Source organism: Labrus bergylta, chromosome 4 (assembly GCF_963930695.1).
Source record: "Labrus bergylta chromosome 4, fLabBer1.1, whole genome shotgun sequence".
In the NCBI taxonomy this organism is placed as follows: domain Eukaryota; kingdom Metazoa; phylum Chordata; class Actinopteri; order Labriformes; family Labridae; genus Labrus; species Labrus bergylta.
In genome coordinates, this window is record NC_089198.1 from 21430543 (window position 1) to 21453603 (window position 23061).

Below are 23061 nucleotides of genomic sequence, written 5' to 3' on the forward strand. Positions count from 1 at the left end.
ATAGATCTGTTGCTCTCCTACTTTCTCCTTAATATACATCAAGTTATTGTCTCCCTTTTTGAAAGTCAAACGAGTGTCTGTCACAACAGTAGCATTTTCCTGAAATATGGATCTGCTAAATGTGTTAGTAGCACAATTTCAGCTTCTCGAGGGACGAGCAATCTATGAATGCTCTGGATGTGGAAGTGAATTCCGGGCTTTGCCAATGTCCGCAGACAGACATGAAGAAATGAGTCCAGTGATGCTTCTTTTAGATGACCCAGCTCAGAGTTATAGATTATAATGTAATGGTAGAATTTATAACCATGACCTACCTTCATTTTCTCTTGATTCTGTCTTGTTTTGCTTTATAACAGGTCATACTAGATCCCTTATTGCTACTTAAACTATCCTTCTTTGCACTGACTCCGTATGTGTCATCTTTCAGAATGTCTCATAAAATGCTCTGAACTATATTTAAAAACTGTTTTTTTATTTTTATTAGACAGTACAGTAAAGCAGACCTTTATGATTCAGTCCTCAGGTTTTCATTTGATTTGATCTCCATTTCTGTTCCCTCAGTGTGTGCGTCTCGCTGTCAGAAGTTCCTGATCTCACGGGTGGGAGAGGACTGGATCTTCCTCATTCTGCTGGGCCTGCTCATGGCTCTGGTCAGCTGGGTCATGGACTACGCCATCGCATTCTGCCAAGAAGGTATGAAAGAGCCAAAGAGAGGGACGGAGGAGTCCTAGAGATAGAAGCAGAGTGAAAATAGACTGTTCTCACGGAGGCAGCCAAGTGGTGAAAGTCTTTCTGTTTTCACCTCAGCTAAAATGATCATTATACAGCTTCCTTTTCAGCACTTGCACAGATCATGTTTTAGATTCATTATCACGTAACTCAAAATTAAACATAAGCAATAAACCACACGTTTGAATTCAGCACTAATGTGTTAGTATGTGACCACTAATGTGTTGTGGTCAAGGCTGGTTCTAAGCTTTGAGTCATAAGGACGCTGTTATTAAGTGCTTCTTTATTTTATTATTTCAACAAAAAATGCTGTCATGTTTTCCATTGTGCTGAAAAGGTTACTAGCGAGTGTGGAAATGATTGTCCCCAATAGAAATGCAGGCTTACACACTCGGGCTCCCAGCTCGGGGTTGTATAAATATGGTCTCTTTAATCTAAGTGAATGTGTTTGCTAGCTTTCAAAAGCACCAGCTACCGTGATCCATAAAACTAGCTTATATATGACGAATGTATTGATTTTAGCCGACAGGTGTAAAACATGATGCTATTACATCATGGCACATCTGAAGTCATTGTTTTCATAAGCCCTTCACACATTGCGGCCTTTCAACAGCACCATAAAAAAAGATCCAAGGTCATTGCGTCTTTATAATAACACATTGAATCTGCAAAGGGCGTAATAATGCTGTCCAAGTGTGAGGCTTCATTTTGCATCATGGCGTTCTGAAATGCAAGAGGCATGGCGTGTACACACACACAACGGGAGCCTCACGTGCACACATGTGATGACAGATCAGGAGAAGAACAGCTTTGCTCCACCATTCTGCCTCTTCTGTGCGCTACTCATTGTATACGAGGTGCAAAAAGGGATGTAAAAATCTCGCCTCTAACTGGCAGTAAGTGGCAATATGCCCAGAGTTCTTGTTGCGCTACAGAAGGCTGACCACAATTTCCTCACAGGCCTCCGTTGTCTTTAATAAAAAATATTTAAAGTTGACCAAAACTCACATTCAGTGTTACAATGCTAAACGTGGGCAAAGTTTCAGTTCATGGTGAAAACGTACAGTATGTTGGAGTAATCCCCGGATAAGCCTGCTGAGTTCACATACCAGCTTGTTCCCCCGATATGAAACCAACAATGTGTGGTGAATCAGAAGAAAGTGAGCATGTGGGGAGGGGGGGTCTTAAAGAGACAGCAAATGAAATGAACTGTTTCAGGTAGAGGCTGAAATGAGGGCTTTTACTGACGCCAGTATAAGAAAAATAAGACATTTTGTTGAGCTTCAAATCATGCAAAGCTACTCTATAGATCTCACAGACTAACAACATGAAAGGTGAAAATGATTATATAATTGGATCTTTAAGAGTTTACTATAGGGCCTTAGATGCTGTGTAAATATAGCAATGTCACTTGTCATGTGGTAATTTTACAATATCAGAATTGTTACTTTGCTTTTAGCCCTTTTGTTACAAATTTGGAATGTATCACTCACTGAGAGTTTCATGAAAATAACTACTGGTGTTAAAAGTAGGCATTAAAAAGTTGCATTTCTGGACATAGATATTTCCCCTTGATCCAGGAGTAACTGCTCTGCTGTCTTTAATGTCCTGGTAAATTTGATAGTAAGAGCCTAATGACGAGTGAGGAGGAGGAGAAAACTGAGCTGCTGAAAGAGTAAAAATGCATGAATAAGGCAGAGGTGAGAAAAGGAAAACTGGACAAAAGGTCAAAGGGAGTTAATGGGGAGGAGAGGAATCAGATGAATACATTCACAGAAAATCTTCAACTAACTGGAAAAATTATCCTCAACTTCCTTAGTTTGATACCGCATTATACTGAGAAGACGTTACCTTTGTATGCGTGTGTGTGTGTGTTTGTGTGTGTGCAGCACAGAAGTGGATGTATGGGGGACTGGACAGTAACTTGCTCCTGCAGTACATCGCCTGGGTCACCTACCCCGTAGTGCTCATCACATTCTCAGCAGGATTCACACAGATACTGTCTCCGCAGGCTGTGGGTAAGAGACGCACACACACGGACAAACACACACTCTTAGGCCTTTTATGCAAAGCCATATGTATTCCTATCTCTAATTCATGGTCACAGTTCTGTGTTTGAATACTGTAATTGCCCCTATAATGCGGCATAAGTCCTCCAAGGACATGGTGCAGTATGCCTCTTTGTGGTCAAGTCCGCAGGATATCCATAAAATATACCTTTGATGCAATGTGCATACATAAACCTATATGAATATCAATCAGCTCCCCACTCCCCTCGCCCTTCCCCTACTTGCTCCTCATTTATTCTCCTCATCCCGCTTGTCTGTAATTGCTTTCTTTCAACTCCTCTTTTTCTTTCGCTCCATCATCCCACCTGGCATCTCTTTCTTTTTTACTCTCTAGGTTCAGGTATTCCTGAGATGAAGACGATACTGAGAGGGGTGGTGCTGAAGGAATACCTGACTTTTAAGACGTTTGTGGCCAAAGTCATCGGTCTGACCTGCGCTCTTGGCAGTGGGATGCCCCTGGGGAAGGAGGTAAAGCCTTCTCCCTACATCTCTTTCCATCACAGTCTTTCTGGCTGTAAAAAAAAAAAAAAAAGAATTTAAGATAGATTTCAGATTCACATTTTTCTATTAAAAGAGATTAAAAAATCGTGCTTACCCTGGTATTGTGCTTAAGTCATGGGTGTAAAATTAATCAGGTGACTTACTGCTAATGTCCCATTTTAAGGGTAATAATGTTTCTAAACCTAAATATAAGCAGGGATCATGTATAATGCCCCTGAACTGGAGCAGCATCCTCTTGTCTCTGCTAAAAGGGGCTTTCAGTCACATCTTGTCTACTAACATGCTCATATCTCTCCATTCTGCCACTCAGGGACCATTCGTTCATGTCGCCAGCCTGTGTGCTGCTCTCCTCAGCAAATTCATGGCTGCTGTCTTCGGAGGGATTTACATGGTGAGGATGGTAACTCCAGCACATTAAACACAGATTTTACAGGCACACAGACAAAAAAACTCTGACTTCAAAGGTAATCTTACCTGAACGTTCACTGGTAATCAATTTTAAATCTAGGATTTTATTTAGGGCTAAATCATAATTATTATTACTTTTAAATATCAAATGATAAATGTATGTGTAATATTCTGAACTTTAATTATTTACAGAAGTTAGCTTAGTGTTGTAGCCGGGGGACAAGAAAAAACTGTCACTGTCAAAAACAATCACAACCATTTCTCTAACATGGGCGGCTTTAAGTGCTATTGAGGCATTTTTGACCAAAATGGGAGCTGCTGCTGATATGGAATGTTTTGAAACCAAATCATTGTTAAAGTCGGGTCGTCTTTCAACCGAAAGGTTGAGAGAGGCTTCCCAGCTCCCGAGTCGCATGTGGAAGTGTCCTTTGACAAGACAGTTAGCGTCAGCGATGTGTGAATGTGTTTGAATGTGTTTGGTTTATACGGATGCACACTTTAAATAGCTGCCTCTTCCATCAGTGTGTGAATGGGTAAGTGTGACCTGTGGTGTAAAAAGCGCTTAGAAAAGCGCTACACAAGCTCAAATCCATTAACCATTCACCATCACGGTACTTCACATTAGGTATAAATATTAAGTGTTCCTAAATTATGATATTAGATATAAAACTGCATATTGTGTAAACTAGAATTATTACAATTGGAGGATGGAGCTACTCACCTAGCCTAGCTGCCTATCTTTATACCACACATTTGCTGTCTTGAAGTAGTCTGGGTATGCTAAGCTACTAGTTGCTATTATTTATTTATTTTTTAACTTAAAGCTATTTTTTTAAATGCACTTTCACATCAGTACGCTGCTCAGTACAAACATGCAAAGGTTGCTCTTTTTTCTTCTGGTAAGGAGGGTTTTAAATAGTGCATTTTACTGGTGTGGATATATGTTGTTTAACACTTTTTCCAGTGGAAATTAATTGTAGTTGTACTAGAAATACTGTACCTCTAAATTCCATATTGATTGATTGATTGATATTTTAATTTTGCACATGTTAAAAAGAGATAAGCAGATCAATAAAAGACAAAAGCAATGGAAAGTAATAAAGTGAACCTAAACAACTATATTAGCTATGTATTCATCATGAGTCAAACAGTTGAAGGGGCAGCATGAAGTTTACACTGACTTTTTCCCTACCCCTTCCCCTTATTTTCACAACTAAAACACAAATATCTTTCCTGTGTCATATCTTCAGATGTCATGAGAATACTTCAGAAAGCAGAAAGCAAAATGCCATGCAGAAAAATGTTTTTTTTTTTTTTTTTTTCAAACACTTAAAAAGGTTTAATTGCCCCTGTTCTGCTTACTCCAGAGGCCAAAAAGAGAGCTTAACAACATTTTCCATCATGGGAATTTCTTGATCATTGTGTCTCTCTTTTTGATTGGTCTTAGTATGAAGCGCTATAAATTTAACACAGACACATCAAAATCTTTTCCCCCCACCCAAATGTCTTTGATGTTTACTTGACTTTCTGCCGTTCCTAGGGCTCACACTCTCACCTCCACACATGTGAGACCACACCCTGGCCTTCTGTTTATTCCTGTTCTGGACAGTATGCTGTGTGCGCCTCCGCCATGCATCAACAGCACCAACATCGCCATCAGTGAGGAGGAAGATAGACTGCAGCAATGTGGAGAGAGAAAAGCTCCTGTCAGCACTGTTAGAAATAGTCCACGGGTTGACTATGTGGCTCTGTTAAACATAATTACTCGGAGGAAATGTTAATTCAGTTCACAGTGGAATCAAGGCTGTGATTGCTGGAGCTCTCTCTCTCTGTCTCTGCTTGTGTGATTTTGTGTGGTTTGGATAATAAGTTGGATGTCTTCCAGTAGCGCCAACAAAAGGTAACCTCTACACTCGCACGGGTCACAGTCACGCGTATTTATGTCTGTTTGTTTTTCTCACTTTCACTGCTGAAGGAAGAGCCCTTTGAGGGAAGCAAGGTACGAATGCACGAGTCAGATAGCTACTTTATTGCCAATTCCATCGTCATCAATAATCCATGCTGTCCATTTCAGAAGCTGAGATAGATTGATGCCTTTTCCATTCGTGTGCGTTGTTTGATGCTGTTCAGTGAACCGTCACAGCGACCCATCGATCTGTGTTGCCTTTGCTTCTATACAAACATCTCATGCCATGATTTCAACACTCAATCCTGGCTTTTCAATTACTGCCTCCCGTATCCCACCACTCATAAATGCTGTCTTATTGAATTTGACAAAACACAGCAGCAGCTTTTACAATAAAACTGTTTGCATTCGTAAACAGTTGGTGGCTTTGTCTTTCATGAAAAATACAATTGTCCTCTTCTGTGTGTTTGTGGCATTTGCTTGTGTATGTACATTACACCTGTTTGGATTTGAGTGTGTGTCTGTGTGTTTGCTTGATTGCACGGCCATGTGTTGTTTTGTGTTTGTGTGTGTGTGTCTATCTGTGTGTACATCTTATTCTTTTTGGACAGAATGAGCTGAGGAACACAGAGATGCTGTCGGCTGCCTGTGCTGTGGGTGTTGGCTGCTGCTTCGCTGCTCCTATCGGAGGTAAGAAACACATGACTGAACCCTCTGATTGAATGCTATCTCATTATGTTAGAAAGTTACAGGGTCTAATTGGATGAGGAGAATATTTACCCAGGTGGCAGGACAGTGGATGCCACTCCTGGTCAGTCTATCAGTCTTGCTTTGAATCATAGCAGCAAAGTGTGCCTCAGCTGCTATTGAACAGACGGGTGTTAAATTCTGCACCAGTATTCGTCTCAAAGGATGTTTCAGATTGTTTTTGGTGACCCGGTGTCCTTACCTCTAGCACCACTGTAAGTTTAATAACATCATTTATCAAGCTTTAAAGGGAGTAAAGCTCATTGTTCAGCTGTCAGCCAAAAACAAACATTGATTTGTGGCTGCGGTTTTTGGTGAAAAAGCTCTAAAATCTAATTGTACCCAATACTTGATGAGGACCAAACACCAGACAGACATAGTGCTTAGCTTGAGGACAAAGTGGAGGATTTAGCAACTCAAAAGGTAATATTTTCCATCAGAAAAGAGCTAAACGAGGGCAAACAATATTAGATCAAAGGCCAGAAACACAACAATGGATGATTAATATGTTGCTGTTGTCACAGACTGAAGTGTAAAAAAGCACATATTAACAAAAAAAAAAAAACTTATAATAAAGTGTGTAAATATTCACTGTGTCAATTTTGTTTTATCAACATCTAAAGGTCACACTGTGTATTTTGGAAAGATGTATCATAAACTACAGACATTTTTTTTTGCTCTCAGTGGGATGAAGTATTTTGACCTTAAACATTTTTTAGTTTTACTTTGAGTGAAAATAAATATAAGCATGTTATTTTGCGTTCAGAAAGATTTTGGACTGTAAACATAGCTATTTGTAGAAAGTGTGAAAAAAGAATGATACAGACGTGCTTGTAGATGTGAAATCCTCGTCCATTACTTGAATAAAGGCTCTGTGGGAACGTCTCATGTGTATTTATTACTTTTGTGCAGGAGTGCTGTTCAGTATCGAGGTAACATCAACGTTTTTTGCTGTGAGGAACTACTGGAGGGGCTTCTTTGCTGCCACCTTCAGTGCCTTCATATTCAGAGTGCTGGCAGTGTGGAACCAGGAGGAAGGTAACATTTCAAGTCCATCTTTTTTTTTATAGCTACTTTCTTCTTAAAATAAATCCCTATGTGGATTTGTTTTTTCATCTGATGAATTAAAACTTTGTATATCATGTGGTTTGAATTTATAAAACTTTTTATACAACATACCCAAAATGCAGAAAAAACTCAAATTGTAGTCAGTCCCTTTTGAACGTCTGTTTAATGTCTCTAGCTGACATATTGTAGTATTTGGTCTGCACAGATTCAGAACAGTCCTCTCTCTCCTCAGAGACCATCACTGCTCTCTTTAAGACACGTTTCCGCCTGGACTTCCCGTTTGACCTTCAGGAGCTGCCTGCATTCGCCATCCTCGGGTGAGTGGGTTTCTTAGGACTGATTGCACATTAAACTGATCCCAGAGCAGTTTGGCGCCTGAGTTACCCAAGAGATCTGAGCTTTGAAAAAGCCTTGTCCTCCTCCTTGGTCTCCCATGGAGAGTCTGAAGGTTGATTTTTATTTGATGAATGGGGCATGAAATTAACTTTTTACTCTGCTGATTGCAATTTGAGACTGTGTCCAGATCACTACATACCAAACATTTTAATAAAAGACAAATACATTTCTATTGTGAAAGAGCCCACAAACATCGACTTACTCATCCTGATTCAGTGTAACTGTAGGTTTTTCAGTGGCAGTGTGATTCCTTCTCATTTTAGCTGGGGTTTTTTTTGTACCAGGTTGCTTTTTGTGCTCCCTCTACAGACCAGGATGTGTTTTTGTCTGTTTGTAGGATTGCCTGTGGTTTTGGTGGGGCACTGTTTGTCTACCTGAACCGGCTGATTGTGGAGTGCATGAGGAAACAGAAGACCATTAACAAGTTCTTGCTAAGAAAGTAAGTATCTGCACTCAATGTTGTCTTAGAGATATATAGATAGTAAGGCAGGAGACACTTAGCTTCATCAGCCTGTGAACACCTCTCAACTTCAATTATAACATATTATATCCTATTTGTCTTAACAATTTTATACACATTAAACAGAAGTGATATAAACCCTCTTTTAATTATAATTAATTCCATTAAGCTGTTTTGCAGATGCACAAAATGACAGAAGAAAAACTGTGAGCTTAAGATGTGCTGCCATATGGATCTTTTTAGCTTTTGATAGAGTCAGGCTGTCTTCCTGTCTTGATGCTATGCTAAGCTAACCGCCTGGTATCTGGAGTTTCATATTTATATGACAAAATATGAGAAACTTCTCTTGATGTGCTCATCTAAATCTCTGCATTTCAATCAGTTATACTGTAAATAGATCCAAACAAAAGCAAATTCCTGCTCATTTGAGCCTAGATTTTGGTTTAAATTGTCCTTGGTGTCTTATGTCACAATGTTAGTAGAGGTATGGGAGCTGTAAGTAAAGTTGTTGTATGAATTTGGTTGATACAGCTTCACAATGTTTAGTTCTTCTCACCTAGAAATCAAGTATGCACAAACAGAACAGTGTGACAGGCACACCCATTAATGACCCCACAGTCCATCTCTTCCTGTCAGGCGTCTGGTGTATCCGGCTCTCGTCACCTTGCTGGTCTCCACACTCACGTTCCCTCCGGGCTTTGGACAGTTCATGGCTGGACAGGTGAGAAAATACTTTCACACACTTAAGACAGTACGATAGCATGCCGGTAAAAGATTGATGATGATTTTAAGTGAGAGTAGGTGTCAGGTTAAGAGTTGTTTTGTGACCACATTATTGGATGGAAAAGGCAGTCTAATAGCTGTCATGTTGCCTACAGAAAACTGATGTGTCTTGTCGCAGCATTGGTATCATTTAATAGTTAGGCTTTTCTACCCACGCTTCTTAACTCGTGATTGGTAACAGTTGAGTTTTAAGAGCTTAATACAAAACTTACTAGATGCAACATTGCAGTATTTTTCTGATTAAAATATAAACCAAAAGAGAGCCTCCGATTCAGATGAATTGGATGCATCCATAAAGTAGTTCAGCTGTTAGACTTTGACATTTGCCTAAAGGGTAATGTAAAGTCTGAGTGTTATCAAGCAGAGATGCAGAGCATCATCCAGCCTCACCAATATAAAAATAAAACATTTTTTTCAGTCTCTGCTTTTACTATTAAAAGGATAAAGACCCTAAATCGAATAATTAGAAATATTTCTTTTATTTAGTTTATTTTCAATCCAAGTGCATAGATCACAAAAAAGCCACTTATTTCACCATGGTTATCAACCCAGTATCAATTCAGTAATATCATCATGCAGGTTTCATTCATTATAAACAATCTATGAAAGGGAAAAACTGTGAATACATCAACCAATATCAACCAATTGTTGACCTTTTGTGACCAACAGGGTCTGTACGGTTTTGGGGGGAGGGGGGGAATGGAAACTAACATTCAGAAACTTTTTTTTTCTTGTTGACCTGTCAGCTGACGCAGCACGAATCCCTGGTCGCACTTTTTGACAACCGCACATGGTGCCGACAAGGCGTTGCAGAGGAGTTTGACTACATCAACCACCACCATCATGCCTGGAAACATCCCCAGGTCAATGTCTTCATCACACTCATCCTCTTCATCGTCATGAAGGTAGGCTTTGGACTTAATGTATAGAAAATATGAAGGATGTTATGACTTTTTTTGGTTTGTCTCACACACTCTCTGTTTCAGTTCTGGATGTCCGCCGTAGCCACCACCATGCCGGTTCCATGCGGAGCCTTCATGCCAGTATTTCTCATCGGTTAGTATAATCTACTGTTTCTTTCTCTATAATTGTGGGAATACTTTGAAACATCTCCTCTCTCTGTGTGATTGCCAGGTGCAGCATTTGGTAGACTTGTAGGAGAAGTTATGGCAACCATGTTTCCTGATGGAATACATGCAGATGGCAGCGTATACCCCATAGTTCCTGGTGGATATGCTGTTGTAGGTGAGTTTATATCCATAGATTACTGCTTTATATTGATTATACGGGCTTGCTTTAAGTCAGTATATTTAGACATATACTGGTATTTTTACACTGTGTAGTTAAAATTCCTACAAATGTGTTTCTAATTTGTCTTCACATCTGATTTTCAAGCCACTTCCTCTCTCTCATGTGATTGAAATTGTTGCCGCTGCCAACCTGCAGCCATTGTCATCACTTCATATCAGCAAAAAATGTGACTGATGAAAATTGATCCCACTTGAACAACACTAAAAAAAAGAACGTAATTGAATTCAAAGCTGCCATGGTTGCCCCTCACTCAGTTTGTGTGACAGGAATGTGTAGATATTGTGAATTAGAGTGACATCCTGCAGAACATCTTTCATTGTGGTTCGCTGCCTTGCAGTAAACTCTTGTGATTAGTAATGCACAGATATGAATGATTGATCAATTCCTTACTCAATCCTTTTCCATTAGCTGTGTGTGAATTAAATTCTAAAGTGAGCAGACAGTAAAAATATTTGTCTTTAATTCACTTCCTACGCAGGTGCTGCAGCATTGTCTGGGGCAGTCACCCACACTGTATCCACAGCGGTCATAGTGTTTGAGTTGACTGGTCAGATCTCCCACATTCTGCCTGTGATGATTGCTGTGATCCTGGCCAATGCCGTGGCCCAGTCGCTCCAACCATCGCTTTACGACTCCATCATACGAATCAAGAAACTTCCGTATCTGCCTGAGCTGGGCATGGGCCATCACGAGTGAGTCTATGTTTGCTATGCTTGCATGACCCGCCAGTTTTTGTTTTTTCTTGAATGGACTGAGTTGTTCCATGTTTCATTTTTAAGTGATATAGCATCTTGTTTTCTTCCCATCTCTCTTGTTTTTTCTCACCTCCACCTCCTTACTCACTTTAACTGTATCCTCCATCTTTCAGGAAGTATAATATCCGTGTGGAGGACATCATGGTCAGGGATGTGCGCTTCATTACTCTAAGCTCTTCCTATCGAGACCTGCAGGAGATGCTTCTGACTGGTCAGCTCAAAACACTGGCCCTGGTTGAATCTAGAGGTAAGCACAAGGCAACAAAAGAGAACCTCTTTTTGATTCACCATATTCTTGCAGCAACCATTCCCCCCTGATGGTCACTTGCAGAAAAGCAAGCTTGAATGATCATTTCGTTTTATTGCTCCCTTCCAGGATGCAGGTACTTGAAACATGAAGAACCTGATATATTTTTTTATCATTACACAAATACGTTAGCATCCAACTACCACTCTCTAGCCAATACAACTTTGAGCTCACAGGTCAAGCAAAGCTTTTTATAGCGTTTTAGCAAGTGATGCCCATCTTCTTGTATTGTATGACTCATTCATTTTGTAATGTAACTCATGAAAGGGTAAGGTTTGCTAGCTAAGAAGATACGTTTGTTACTTTAACCATTGAATAGGAGGTTTCACCTCTAATATTGTATTGAGTAGCTTATCAAACCTTAGCAAGCTAGTTTCAAGATAGCTAGCTAGTATGGCTGTTGCCTCGGAAGTAACACATTTTCTGTCGTATCGTTTAACTCACTAAACACTCAAATAGGCCAATGAGTACAAGATCAGCTAGCTAACCCCGTGACCTAACATGTGACCAAGAAGTTACAGCAGCAGTATAACACAACAGCAAAAGAAAAATCAGTATGGTCAATATGATACAGAGCTGGGTATACTGTAGCATAAGCACTGTGTAGCCATATCAGTAGCCTACCTTTTAAAGCTCCTGTGAGGAGTTTTAGATGGTTATGTAACGGACGGAAATTAAATCTGATGCCTCTATATGACCTACAAAAGCAAAAGGTGCCATCAAGAAGGAGATCAGTTCAGTCAACAGCTATTTTTATTGCCTTATAACGCTGCTGCTAAGTAAGCGTCATACATTGACAGCATGCTAAAAAACGGCCTTTATTCACATTTTTTATGTAAGAGATTCACATTGAGTCATATGTTTGACTATTAAAAGCAGTAGCGGTTGCTGTTTTTTTTTTGTTTTGATTGATCTTTGGTGGAGCTAATCTACATAGTGATGGAGATCAAATCAATGTCAGAATTTCAATGTAATAATTATAACTATAAATTAGATTTTGATGTAAATTAGATATTGCGCTTTTCTGAATATTTAAAGATGCAAAATCAGCTACAAATACCAAACATAAGGCTATAAAGAATGCACTGACTCCTTTTGACATGGAATATTACACCAAGAATATGTGAAATACACTACTGCATGGTATTTCAATTTGTTTGTTGTCAGGCACACCTGCCAGCTACAACCCCCTGCGGTGCGCATCGCATGTCAATCTACTTACACAGTTTCCATATCTGGGAACTGTATTTCACAGTCAGTGAATTTAACTTCCCTGCCACCACTGCTGGTTAAAAGAAAGAAGGATGAGATTTTTCATTACAGAATAATGGCACTAGCGTGTATAGAACAACACCAGCAAAGAGATACTTTGAGAGATATGGCGTTGTCCACAGGGGTTGTCAACATTTATGAAAACCCTCTTGTTCCCTTACAAGTTTCCTGTTACCTATAGCTGCCTCTTTTTTTTCTCTCTCAGAGTCCATGATCCTGCTGGGCTCCATAGAGAGGCTGCAGCTCCAGTCTCTACTCTCTCTTCAGCTGGGCCGCCAGAGGAGGCTGGAGTACCTTCACCAGCTGGCCCAAGACAACGGCACCACTGATCATCTTCCCAGCCTGACCACTGACAGCACCCCCAGCTCTCCTTGTGCACACACCCACATAAACGCCAACACTCGCCAAGTGGTCCGCTTCCTGGTGAGCACCCAACAGGTGTGAGAGGCGTCCGGGGGCGCCAGGGCTGGGCTGGGGCTAAGTCTGGCTTGGGTTGGGTTGTAGAAGTAGAATCAAGTTGACACAGCATGTGTGAAGCATGTAGCAGTAGGTAAAGGCACAGATGGGTTAATTTTTGGACAACTGTTGGTAAGTGTTGAAAAAGTGTTAGTTTCTTTCTACATCTACAATGTTAACACGTGTCTTCTGTGTCTCTGTCGTCTGTGCCCTTACCTGTGCTGTCCTGTTTGTTTCCATGCCTGTGCTTGTATTTGTCTTTGTCTCTACTTGTGTGTGTGCATGTGTGCTTCTGTCTGGCTTTCCCTGTTAATATTTTTTCCATGTAGATCTCCACAGAGGAGTCTTCTTCCTTCAGCCCAGTCGTTTCCAATGTTCAGCTTCCTCTGAAATCTGCTTTGAAAACGGTGTCTGCCATCAGCGACACAGAGACACCAAATAGTATGTACATTACCCTGCTGCAAAACACACAAACGCACACAAAGAAAATCACGAGAACAGACAAAAACTGATTGAAAAAAGTAATGTATGTTGAGTAAATTGAATAACAATCGCTTGCTTTTGTCCCCCAGGCTCTCAGACCCTCTCCTGTGCAGAGCAAGACAAGGAACTGCTGGAGGTGAGAAAGAAAGTAGGATGTAATCTTTGTGTGGGTGCAACTGTGCTGTATGAATGTGACACTTATTGTATTCGTGGGGGTGTGTGTGTGTGCTCTCTCTGAGTCCACGCATAAGCCGCCCGCCATCGCTTCCTGCTCCTCCTGCGTACAGGCAGGATCTTCCCACAGGCAGCAGGGTTTTCCTGTGTGATCTCATTCTGTGGTTGTGTATTTGGCTTTAAAACTTCTGTGAGTCATGGCCCCCCTCGCTACACAACACATTCACTGCCAGTCAAACGCTTTCTTTTAAACATCCCACATTCAAGCATTTTTAGTTGAGCAACATGTGATGCTGTCATACAGAGTGGTTGAAAATGCTGTTTATTTTATTGGTTACAAACGGGTCTGTCTGCCTTTATCAACTCACTGTTCAGTTAGTCTGAAATTCATTTTGAAAAAATTAAACGTTTTTATAATATTACTGTTTATTTGATAGGACAAATGTAGACAGACAGGATTTGTGGGAAGAGAGAGTGGGAGATGACATGCACTAATCGGCGTCAGGATCGGGAGTCGAACCTGCGACAGGTGCAACGAGCCTACTATTCCAACTGAGCTAAACCAGGGCCCCTACAATCAAACTTCTCATGACACAAGTGACAATCACAAGTCAACCTCAAAAGTACACAAAAGGGGCCATGTTTGAATAGATACAGTGATGTTTTCAGTAACAGAAACTGCCTTTTCTTAACACAATTTCTCATTCTTGTTATTGAACAGTGCTGATGGTCCAAAGCAAAGGTGTCTTCAGACAGTCTCAGAGGCAGAGGAGAATCAAAATACAATAAAAGAGGGCATCAGCTGAAAGCCTTGATGTATTAATTACTAAAAAGTGACTTACTGTGGTTTGGATTGAAAGCATTTAGTTATTTGACCTTATAAGTGAACAAAGGAAACTATTTATCAACCATTTAGAGGCACGTACTGTAGATACTGACTTATTTTCTTGCATAGGGCTCCACCAGCACCTTCTGTGTTTTCTTTGAACATACCCAGTGACCCGCTAAAGTCCTAGCATCTCAGTAAGACCGTACTGTGGTAAAGTGATGCTTTGGGCTGCATGCTAAAGCAATCTAGAATGTTTACAATACAAATGTTAATACCCTGATGTTAACAGGGTAAAATTGTTTAATATGATAAAATTAGTTCAGTATTTGATCATGCTTACATTTGCTAATATGTAGCTAAGAATGATAGGAATATGATTACATTATATTATTATTACATTTTAACGATTTATCAGAGGATCAATGTTTTATCCTCGTTACACTTTATCATTAGGGAGACATGAATTTTTCCACAAATTGGAGTTCTTATACATCTAGTAATTGTTCAGGAATAATTATTTAACCGTTTAGGAACCACTGCTTTGTAAAGCTTGATGGTGGATGGCAAATGCTGATTATGAAGTTTGTAATATTGTTCATGATAAGGGAAAACTTGGGGATTAAACAAAAATGCTTAATGTGGTGTGTTAAAAAAAACAATCTATCACCCAATGTTGCATTAACATTGGCTTCCTTGTACAGACTTTGTGCCTCCATCGTCATTAGTGGTGTAGTAATTATATCCTTTCAGCAACATTGTGCTCACATCACAACCACTTCTCCCTGGGAGACTTGGATCCAATGTTGCCGTGACACCGTGGAAGGGACTAAGACTGTCCGGTTGTGCTGATGTGGTGTTAATGTTGTGCTGTGTTGATGCCTTTTCTCCCAACCTGGAAGAGCCCGGTTGGGCCGGCTCCTCCTGAAAAAAGAAAGCCCAAGTCCAAACGTGTGAGGATCTCCATGGCGGTAAGATTGTCTGCCGCCTAGCGACTGTTGCTAAGTAACCGTTGCCTTGCGACACACACGTAGTGAGTGCTGGACCAAAATATTTGTAGTGCACAGACCGAAGCATCAGAGTGGCTTTGCAGAGAGAGCGAGAGCAAGTTTGTACCTCTCAGTGTGTGTGAGAGAGAGAGAGATGGGGCGAAGTGATAAAAGGTTTGATTGCCTTTTTCATTGGTCTGAACCAAATGTTTCTCTGATGTCTAACACCATTCTGTGTGATTGTGTCGGACATTGTTTTTTTTTTGGTTTTTTTAAGTTGTTCACAGTTAATTTTGTCTTTGGTGTTGTCAGTATGATTTTTTGGATAACTGGTCACTGTTTGACCCTTTATCTCAGAAACTCTGAACACAAGTACTCAGTGTATTTTATCATACTGAACTAACACCAACAAACAAATCTTATTTTTGCATTTTTACAATGAGCGGAGACTCTTGACTTGCAATCAGAAATTATTTATTGTTGGTTCCTGTTTTTTCACTTTCTCAATAAATGAGAGCTTTATGTTAGTTGTGACCTTTTCTTTTTTTAGCTTTCTTGTCCATGTTTTATGTTTCCTTTTAATGAGACTGTTAGTAAGAATGAGGAAAACAATTATGGGAGCTTATTCCTCTCATGTGTTCATATACTTGGCCAATAAAGCTAACCTTGTTTCTGTTCCTCAGATTGCTTGCTGTATAATTTATTTCTTGGTGTGATGTTTATTTAAAATGTATTTAGTGGTGGAGTCACACATCTTTGAATGGACTCAAAGGGACTATGTATGTCTCACTCCTTTGTTTCCTTTAGGACTCGGCTGAAGTGGAGGACTGTATGACTCCATCAGAGGTGAGACAACATCAACATAGCATGAGTTTTATGATGATTTTATGATCTAAAGTGTTTGAAGTCCCTTGTTATTTCTTTTTATTGCAGATAGCAGAGTGGGAGGAGCAGCAGCTCGATGAACCGGTGGATTTTAAAAACTGTAAGATTGATCCTGCCCCTTTCCAGCTGGTAGAGAGAACATCTCTTCATAAGGTACAGTATCAGAAGATCAGCTTTGACCACACTTTAGAATAAACCAGAGTTTTTGACCATAAATGCACATCGCCCTCATCAATCTATTGATGTTTTTTTGTCCGAAATCACAAAAGCAGGAATGACTTAAGCTGAAATTGAAAGAGACAAGTAAATTCTATCAGTTTTTGAACTTGGGTGCAGTACTTGCAGAAATGTGTCAAGTTACTGTCCATAACTGGCTGTGCGTCACTGCAGATGGCAAAGAATGCAGCGTCTGGGATGACTCATAATGCTTACATGTCTCTTTTGCCTTCTGTTGACTTCTTCAACAATGTTTTCACTGACCAACAGTTCAGTAGATGCTTTATGAAACGGATCTTTGGCTTGGTCCCTTCTCCGCCTCGGAGTGTTATTTTAATCAACCCCAAAAATGTCTTCTAAAACCCTAGAGCAGTACCCAGATGTTCACATCATAGATTGTGGCAGCTGAAACTGTTTACTATCAGTTACTTCTTCTGTTGTGCTCACCCATTACTACTACACATTTTCATTGACCCAGTGCACCTGAAATCAGCTGTTTTGATTATATTTGTGTATGAAGGCGTGTGCTTCCCACACAGAGCGTACTCTCAGTGAAGTGTTTGTTATACAATCATTAGGTCGTAAAACACTTATACAGATTTTGTTTTTATTTTATTTTTTGCATCAGCCTACATAAAAATACTTACACACTCTCATCAGGATCCCAGCAGCGCTGTTTTGGACATATTGGCGCTTCTGCAGTCTCTTGCTAGTGATCCAGATGCTAGTGCATTTCAGTAGTCCAGCCTCAAGGAGACAAATGTGTAGGCGAGCTTCTATGTGTCCATTAGGGTGAGGGACAAAGGTCTGCAATGTTCTAGGTGGTAGAAGGAGTGTTTCTAATGTGGGCCTAACAGGTGAAGTAAAAGTCCACTCTTACACCTCGGAAAGTGACCAATGATGATTGGAAGGTAATGTCCAGTAAAGATTATTACTGGTTATGTGGGATGATTGGACCTGGTGTGGAGTGCAAATTAAAATAGTGTTAGTACGTATTTTCATGGATTCATTCATCTTGATAATTTTGTGGACATATCTTTAAATTGTGTCAACCATCTCACAGTAATTCTACTTTTGGGTCTGTGAAGCGTTAACCTTATATGGGTGAAGCACCTAAGTAGTAGCAGATCTATAAATGGATAGGAGCCAACTATATGTTGTCAGCAACTGTTTGCTAGACAAAGAGTCTACATCTGTTTCGTATACAAATCAGTGACATGTCATCTTTATTGTTTTATGTACCCAAATGGAAAGGAATTTGTGGGCTGTACCTTCTAGCAGAATATAAGCCACACTGTGTGATGAAGACACTTGGCCACTTGGCCATTTTGCCATTTTGCCAATGATTGTCAATGATTGTGAGATCTTGGTCAGCATGGGTCAGCGATGGTCTGCACTTTGTCAGCCATGTGTGTTGTGTTTCTGTGTTGACTGACCATGGCTGAATAAATCTAAGATGATCCACAGTCTGTTTGACGATTTCATAATTGTCCATCTCATACAGAAATAACCCCCACCTAACAAATAGCTTACGTTTTTAAACTGTTGAGTTGTGTTGTTGTTGATGTTAAACTTCAATGCCAGCCAGATGTTGAATTAATCAAAACCTCTGAACATGAATGTTAGCCAATGACACTCACCATCTTTCTTCTTACTGAAAGGAGAATGAGAGAGAATGTCTCAACTGCTTTCAGTTTCACCTTCATTTATAAAAACTGCAAGCAAATGGTTGGTTGGTGTCCAAAAGCGTATTTTGGGTCCACTGTCGCAGTGACCATATCAAAATTGGAAAAAAAAACAAAAAAACATGCTGCCTGTTCCTGACATAGAAGGCTATATGACCCTAAAATACCCCTTGAGTCTGTTTCCAGGTCATGATCCATCTCTCCTCCTCCACAGACTCACACCATCTTCTCTCTGCTGGGGCTGGATCACGCCTATGTGACCAGCATGGGACGCCTGGTCGGAGTGGTCTCTCTGAAAGAGGTATGCATGTGTGAATGTCCTTTAGTTATTGAAGCTTCTCATTTGATTTGTCATTCTGTATATACTTATCTTCTTGATCCCTTTTCCTGTTTCTCTTTTTTTTATTTTATTTTTTTTACACATGTTCTACTCTTTCTGGCCGTTTACTGTCTTTTTTTCTTTCCGGCTTTGATTTTGTCCAGCTGCGCAAGGCCATTGAGGGCTCAGTGACAGTAACTGGGGTAAAAGTGCGCCCTCCATTGGCCAGTTTCCGTGACTCTGGTAACACCACAAGTGTATCCGAGGTAACTGAACTACACAAGCTGTGCCTTCGCCACAGAGGGCTCTCATTGCCAAGGGAACCAAACCTCCCTGACGTGGAGGATCAGCCAGATCTCTCGTATAAAGAGATCCCGGTCAACTTCACAGACCAAACGAATTTGCAGTTTGAAACCAGCCCAGGGGATGATACAAATGATTCGGCTGAGTTGGTACTCCAGGAAAGCCCCTCATTCACAGAGGACCAATCAGATTTTACTTTTGACTGTAGCCCCTCCCACACCGAGGAAACAGAACTGGCTTGTGACTATGAACCCCCCAGCCAAACTTCTGAGCCAGATGAAACAGAGCAACAACAGAGGAGTCCATCTCCGAACAACAAGGACCAATTAGAACTTGAGGGAGAGGGGAGCCCTACCATCTCTGGGGATCAATCAGAGTCATCAGAGGCGATCCGTACTCTCGCTCCATGAATGTTTACGTTTATTACTCTTCTAGAGGTCGCTCACAAAAGTCCAGCCTAGATACCTGTGTTTCTAATGTTGTTGTGGCAGGAGTGAGTGGGTGAGAGTGAGCATGAGCTGATGTAAGATGTAGTTTCAAACTGTGTAAATGTGGTGATGAAGCCGGTGGTATTCTTATTTTTAACCTCCCATGAACTGAAGATGGGCTTGTCTCTGACTCTTTTTGACTTCCATGGCTCTTTAATTCCCATTGACAACATAATTCTATCAATGAGAACTCCTTGGAGAAACACTCAAGTCTTTTTCACATATACAGTAACACAAAGTGCACCTTAAATATCTGAGGTTGCTGTCTTTTTAGTGTTGTCATTTGATCAAGGGCTGGTGTAAACTGAAGACTGAAGCTTGAAAATGAAAGGAAAAATTGCGTTTGTGCAGTAATAGAGAAGTGATCTTATCAGACCTTTGTAGCCAGCTGTCCATTTCTAAAGTTAGCTTCTCGAGGCTACATCAGCCAAGTCACATGATGGACTTTGTGCTGAGGATAAGGGGACCATGCACACATTGACTAAACAAGGACAAGATGCCTAATGGAAATGGCTTCTGTGCTCCAAATTTCTGCAGAAGCCCCCACTGGACTCCTTTGGAGACATGGTGGTACAGTAGGTCTTCTACAAGTCCAAAAACACATGTTGACTAAACCAGCAAACGCCTATGACCACCCAGTATAGGATAAAAAGCTTGTTCACTGCTTCACAGCCAGGATGGAAACTGCATTGTTCCTCCTTTATCTAAGGTTCCACAATTGACAGTGACTTTTGGTTCACTACCTCGGGAGAATCTTTACCTGGGAGGCTGAGTAGTGTTATACCTTGATTATTATTATTTTATCTTTGAAGCACATCCTGTCTCATTTTAAAAAAATGGGACCTATAAGCTCGGTCTACTACTCCACAGGCATCGACTCCAGTCCTCTATGAAAAACTGAAGAGGTGCGCCAGCATAGACAGCCCAACAACATCAAGACCCTCCAGCATCAGTAGTCACCTTGCCACTAAGGAGCTTCTGGACTACCTCAGTAACCTCTGTCAAGGATAGGGATTAGACTCCCCACAGATCTTAAAACTCTGGGGTTCTGTGTCAAGTGTTTCCAAAAGTTTTCGTCCACTGCTCATCTGAGTCAGCACTTTTCATTTTATTCTGAAAACTGCCTGAGCCAAGCCCTGCTTCCCGCTCCTGAGTTTCTCTCCACAACATGCAGTCATATGAATTTGACCCATATATTGTTTTTGAGAACTTTATCTGTGAGGCTCAGCGGGGGGGTGGGGGGGGGAGCGTCCTGAGTATTCCTACACCTGCACAGCATCACTAACCCTGGGCTAATCTGGAGAAGCAGACAGTCCGACCCTGCTCCAGATATTTGGTTTCAGAAACAGTTTTCTTTATTAGTCATGAGGGCCAACTACTTTTAACAGATGCAGTTGCTTAATCACAAGAGTTGGCTTTTCATGCCATGTTTCCCATCCATCTGTCACATGGCTTATACTGCACTGGACCCCCTTTCCTTTTTTGGGGGGGGGGGGGGGGAGGTCTGCCCTATGGGTCAAGACCAAGCCAGCAGATGTTCACTGTGTTCTTTTAACACAGATCTGGCTCCAGAGGAGTCTCCTGTTTCCAGGCAGAGTAGTGCACCTTATACTTTGCTGACTCATTGGGGGTCTTGTGTACTACTTTTAGTCTGGACCTATTTAAACCTAGAGAGCATTCCTATTTGTTAAATGACACTACAGCCCATTTCCCAGGGACATTCAACTCATCCTTGGTTAGAAACTTGAGTTTTTACTGGGATAGAAGAATTACCTTTCAAAATCAGTTTAATTGCATCTCAGTCAATTCTGATTGTGTGATACAGTTAAAAGCATGAGAAGGTCTATCGGTTGACCCTTGCAATTCATTAATGGCAAGAAATTGTGTCAAAAAGTCTATGAAGCACTCTTAAAACATGTATGTTTTGTTCCATCTCTCTCTCCGCAACATGTTTTCGTACTATCTGAGGTCCAAACTGCACTATTTTTCAGTCAATAAATCTGACTGGTTGAAAAAATATCACAAATTTGGGTTACGATATTCGTAAAGGAGTTGGTGGTTGTTCCTTAAACTAGACCAGTTGAGAACCACTGTTCTAGTTTCAATAGAAGAATCCACAATAATGTCCTTAAATGGAGTCAGTTTATCACTCAAACTTGTTGGGACCTCTTTTTAGCTGCACATACAAACTAATGGGCTATGTTTATGGCTAAAACAAAGGAATATGTTGAGCAGTAAAATAAGTTCACCAAACGATTTTAATTGGCCAAATCATTTTCTCTAACAGCTGATTTTTTTGTGTGCAAATTAATTTTACAAGGGAAATACTGAATTGTTGAGACCAATTCAAGTTGTTGTACTAGAAGTTTTTATGTAAAAAAGAGTTTTCATGGAATTACAAGATTGTAACAACAACTAGAGAACCAATGTTCGTTGTAACAAAAATTAAAACCAGTGCAATGATGGACTTAATGTTCATGGGATTTGTTGAAAATAAGGAAAAAGTAGAATATTACCAGCTTCATCTTTCCAATGAAAGTGTTTGTGCGTGTGTGCGTATGCGTGTGCGCGTCACATAAAGACTTTTTCTTGCCATGCTTCTCTTGTACGGACTCATATTTTGACTCTTCATGCCAAAACGACATCCTTTAAATATAACTTCAAACATAATAAAGAAAGAAACATGCCACGAAAAAGCAATGTAGGGGGAAAGGAAAGGAGAAAATAATAGAGAAGCAAGCACAGAAGAACAAAGACAGGCACAGTGACGGTATGAATTCAACAACTACCTATCCAACTAACATTGAATATAGCGGTGTTGGTTTAATGTTTGCTGATATGCAATAAATATAGCCTACAGTTATAATGCAGTACATGAAGATGATATACCAATGTCATCATTAGTTGCCCATATTCAACTGTTTACAGCACTGCAGTCTTGGTAGAGATACATGTAATAGCATTTCATTGTCACTATTCTTTATGTCTATTTCACAATCAAATGTTGGTGTTCACGTCAGCCCCCCCCCCCCCCCCCCCCCCCCCCAAAAGAAAAACAAACAAACAACAAAAAAAAACCTAAATCGGATGGGATCTACTGTTCACACGATGACAAAGGCAGCTTCCAAAGGTCCGCCAAACTTAGCACAGGGCTCCAAATAATGAAGCACATTGTAATTACCATGAGTTTGATTTATTCAACATTTAGCCTTGTTTGGCTTTATAGCGGCCGATTCGATAAGGGCAAAGTAGACTGTCAGTCTGTCTTGTCACTTGAACTGCCTCTACAGTTTCTGCTATGTCTGTATTTACTGTGTTTAATGTGTTTATAGCATGATAAAAAGGACAAAACTTGAGCTCTGAGTGAAAGGAGGACACTGGCTGTTGTACAGAGCACACACACACAAAAAAAACAAAAAAACACGCAAACACACACATATACACAGTATATACGCACACATGTATACGGCCTGTAGATATTAACACCATGATATCTTCCGCGTATCTTAATCCAGCCTGGCATCT

At 40.5% G+C, this 23061-nt stretch overlaps 1 protein-coding gene across 8 annotated transcripts in view; it reads left to right on the plus strand.

Annotated features, from left to right (window-relative positions):
• Positions 1-22571, plus strand: part of clcn2a (chloride channel, voltage-sensitive 2a) — a 44556-nt gene extending 21985 nt beyond the window's left edge. For 2 of the 8 annotated variants that reach the window (XM_065954050.1, XM_065954047.1), the window contains exons 3-25: positions 562-693; positions 2619-2747; positions 3133-3266; positions 3610-3688; positions 5675-5706; positions 6225-6303; positions 7273-7398; positions 7661-7745; positions 8162-8263; positions 8903-9005; positions 9814-9972; positions 10054-10123; positions 10202-10312; positions 10857-11070; positions 11247-11380; positions 12918-13150; positions 13498-13609; positions 13741-13787; positions 15554-15622; positions 16448-16486; positions 16574-16678; positions 18641-18727; positions 18910-22571. In XM_065954050.1, the coding sequence (XP_065810122.1) occupies positions 562-693; positions 2619-2747; positions 3133-3266; positions 3610-3688; positions 5675-5706; positions 6225-6303; positions 7273-7398; positions 7661-7745; positions 8162-8263; positions 8903-9005; positions 9814-9972; positions 10054-10123; positions 10202-10312; positions 10857-11070; positions 11247-11380; positions 12918-13150; positions 13498-13609; positions 13741-13787; positions 15554-15622; positions 16448-16486; positions 16574-16678; positions 18641-18727; positions 18910-19458 (2930 nt within the window). In that variant the 3' untranslated portion in view covers positions 19459-22571. Of the gene's footprint in view, positions 1-561; positions 694-2618; positions 2748-3132; positions 3267-3609; positions 3691-5674; positions 5707-6224; positions 6304-7272; positions 7399-7660; positions 7746-8161; positions 8264-8902; positions 9006-9813; positions 9973-10053; positions 10124-10201; positions 10313-10856; positions 11071-11246; positions 11381-12917; positions 13151-13497; positions 13610-13740; positions 13788-15553; positions 15623-16447; positions 16487-16573; positions 16679-18640; positions 18728-18909 lie in introns of those variants that run through there. The other 6 variants (XM_020643715.3, XM_065954049.1, XM_020643718.3 and 3 more) reach the window with 6 other exon arrangements.
• The last annotated feature ends 490 nt before the right edge of the window (positions 22572-23061 follow it).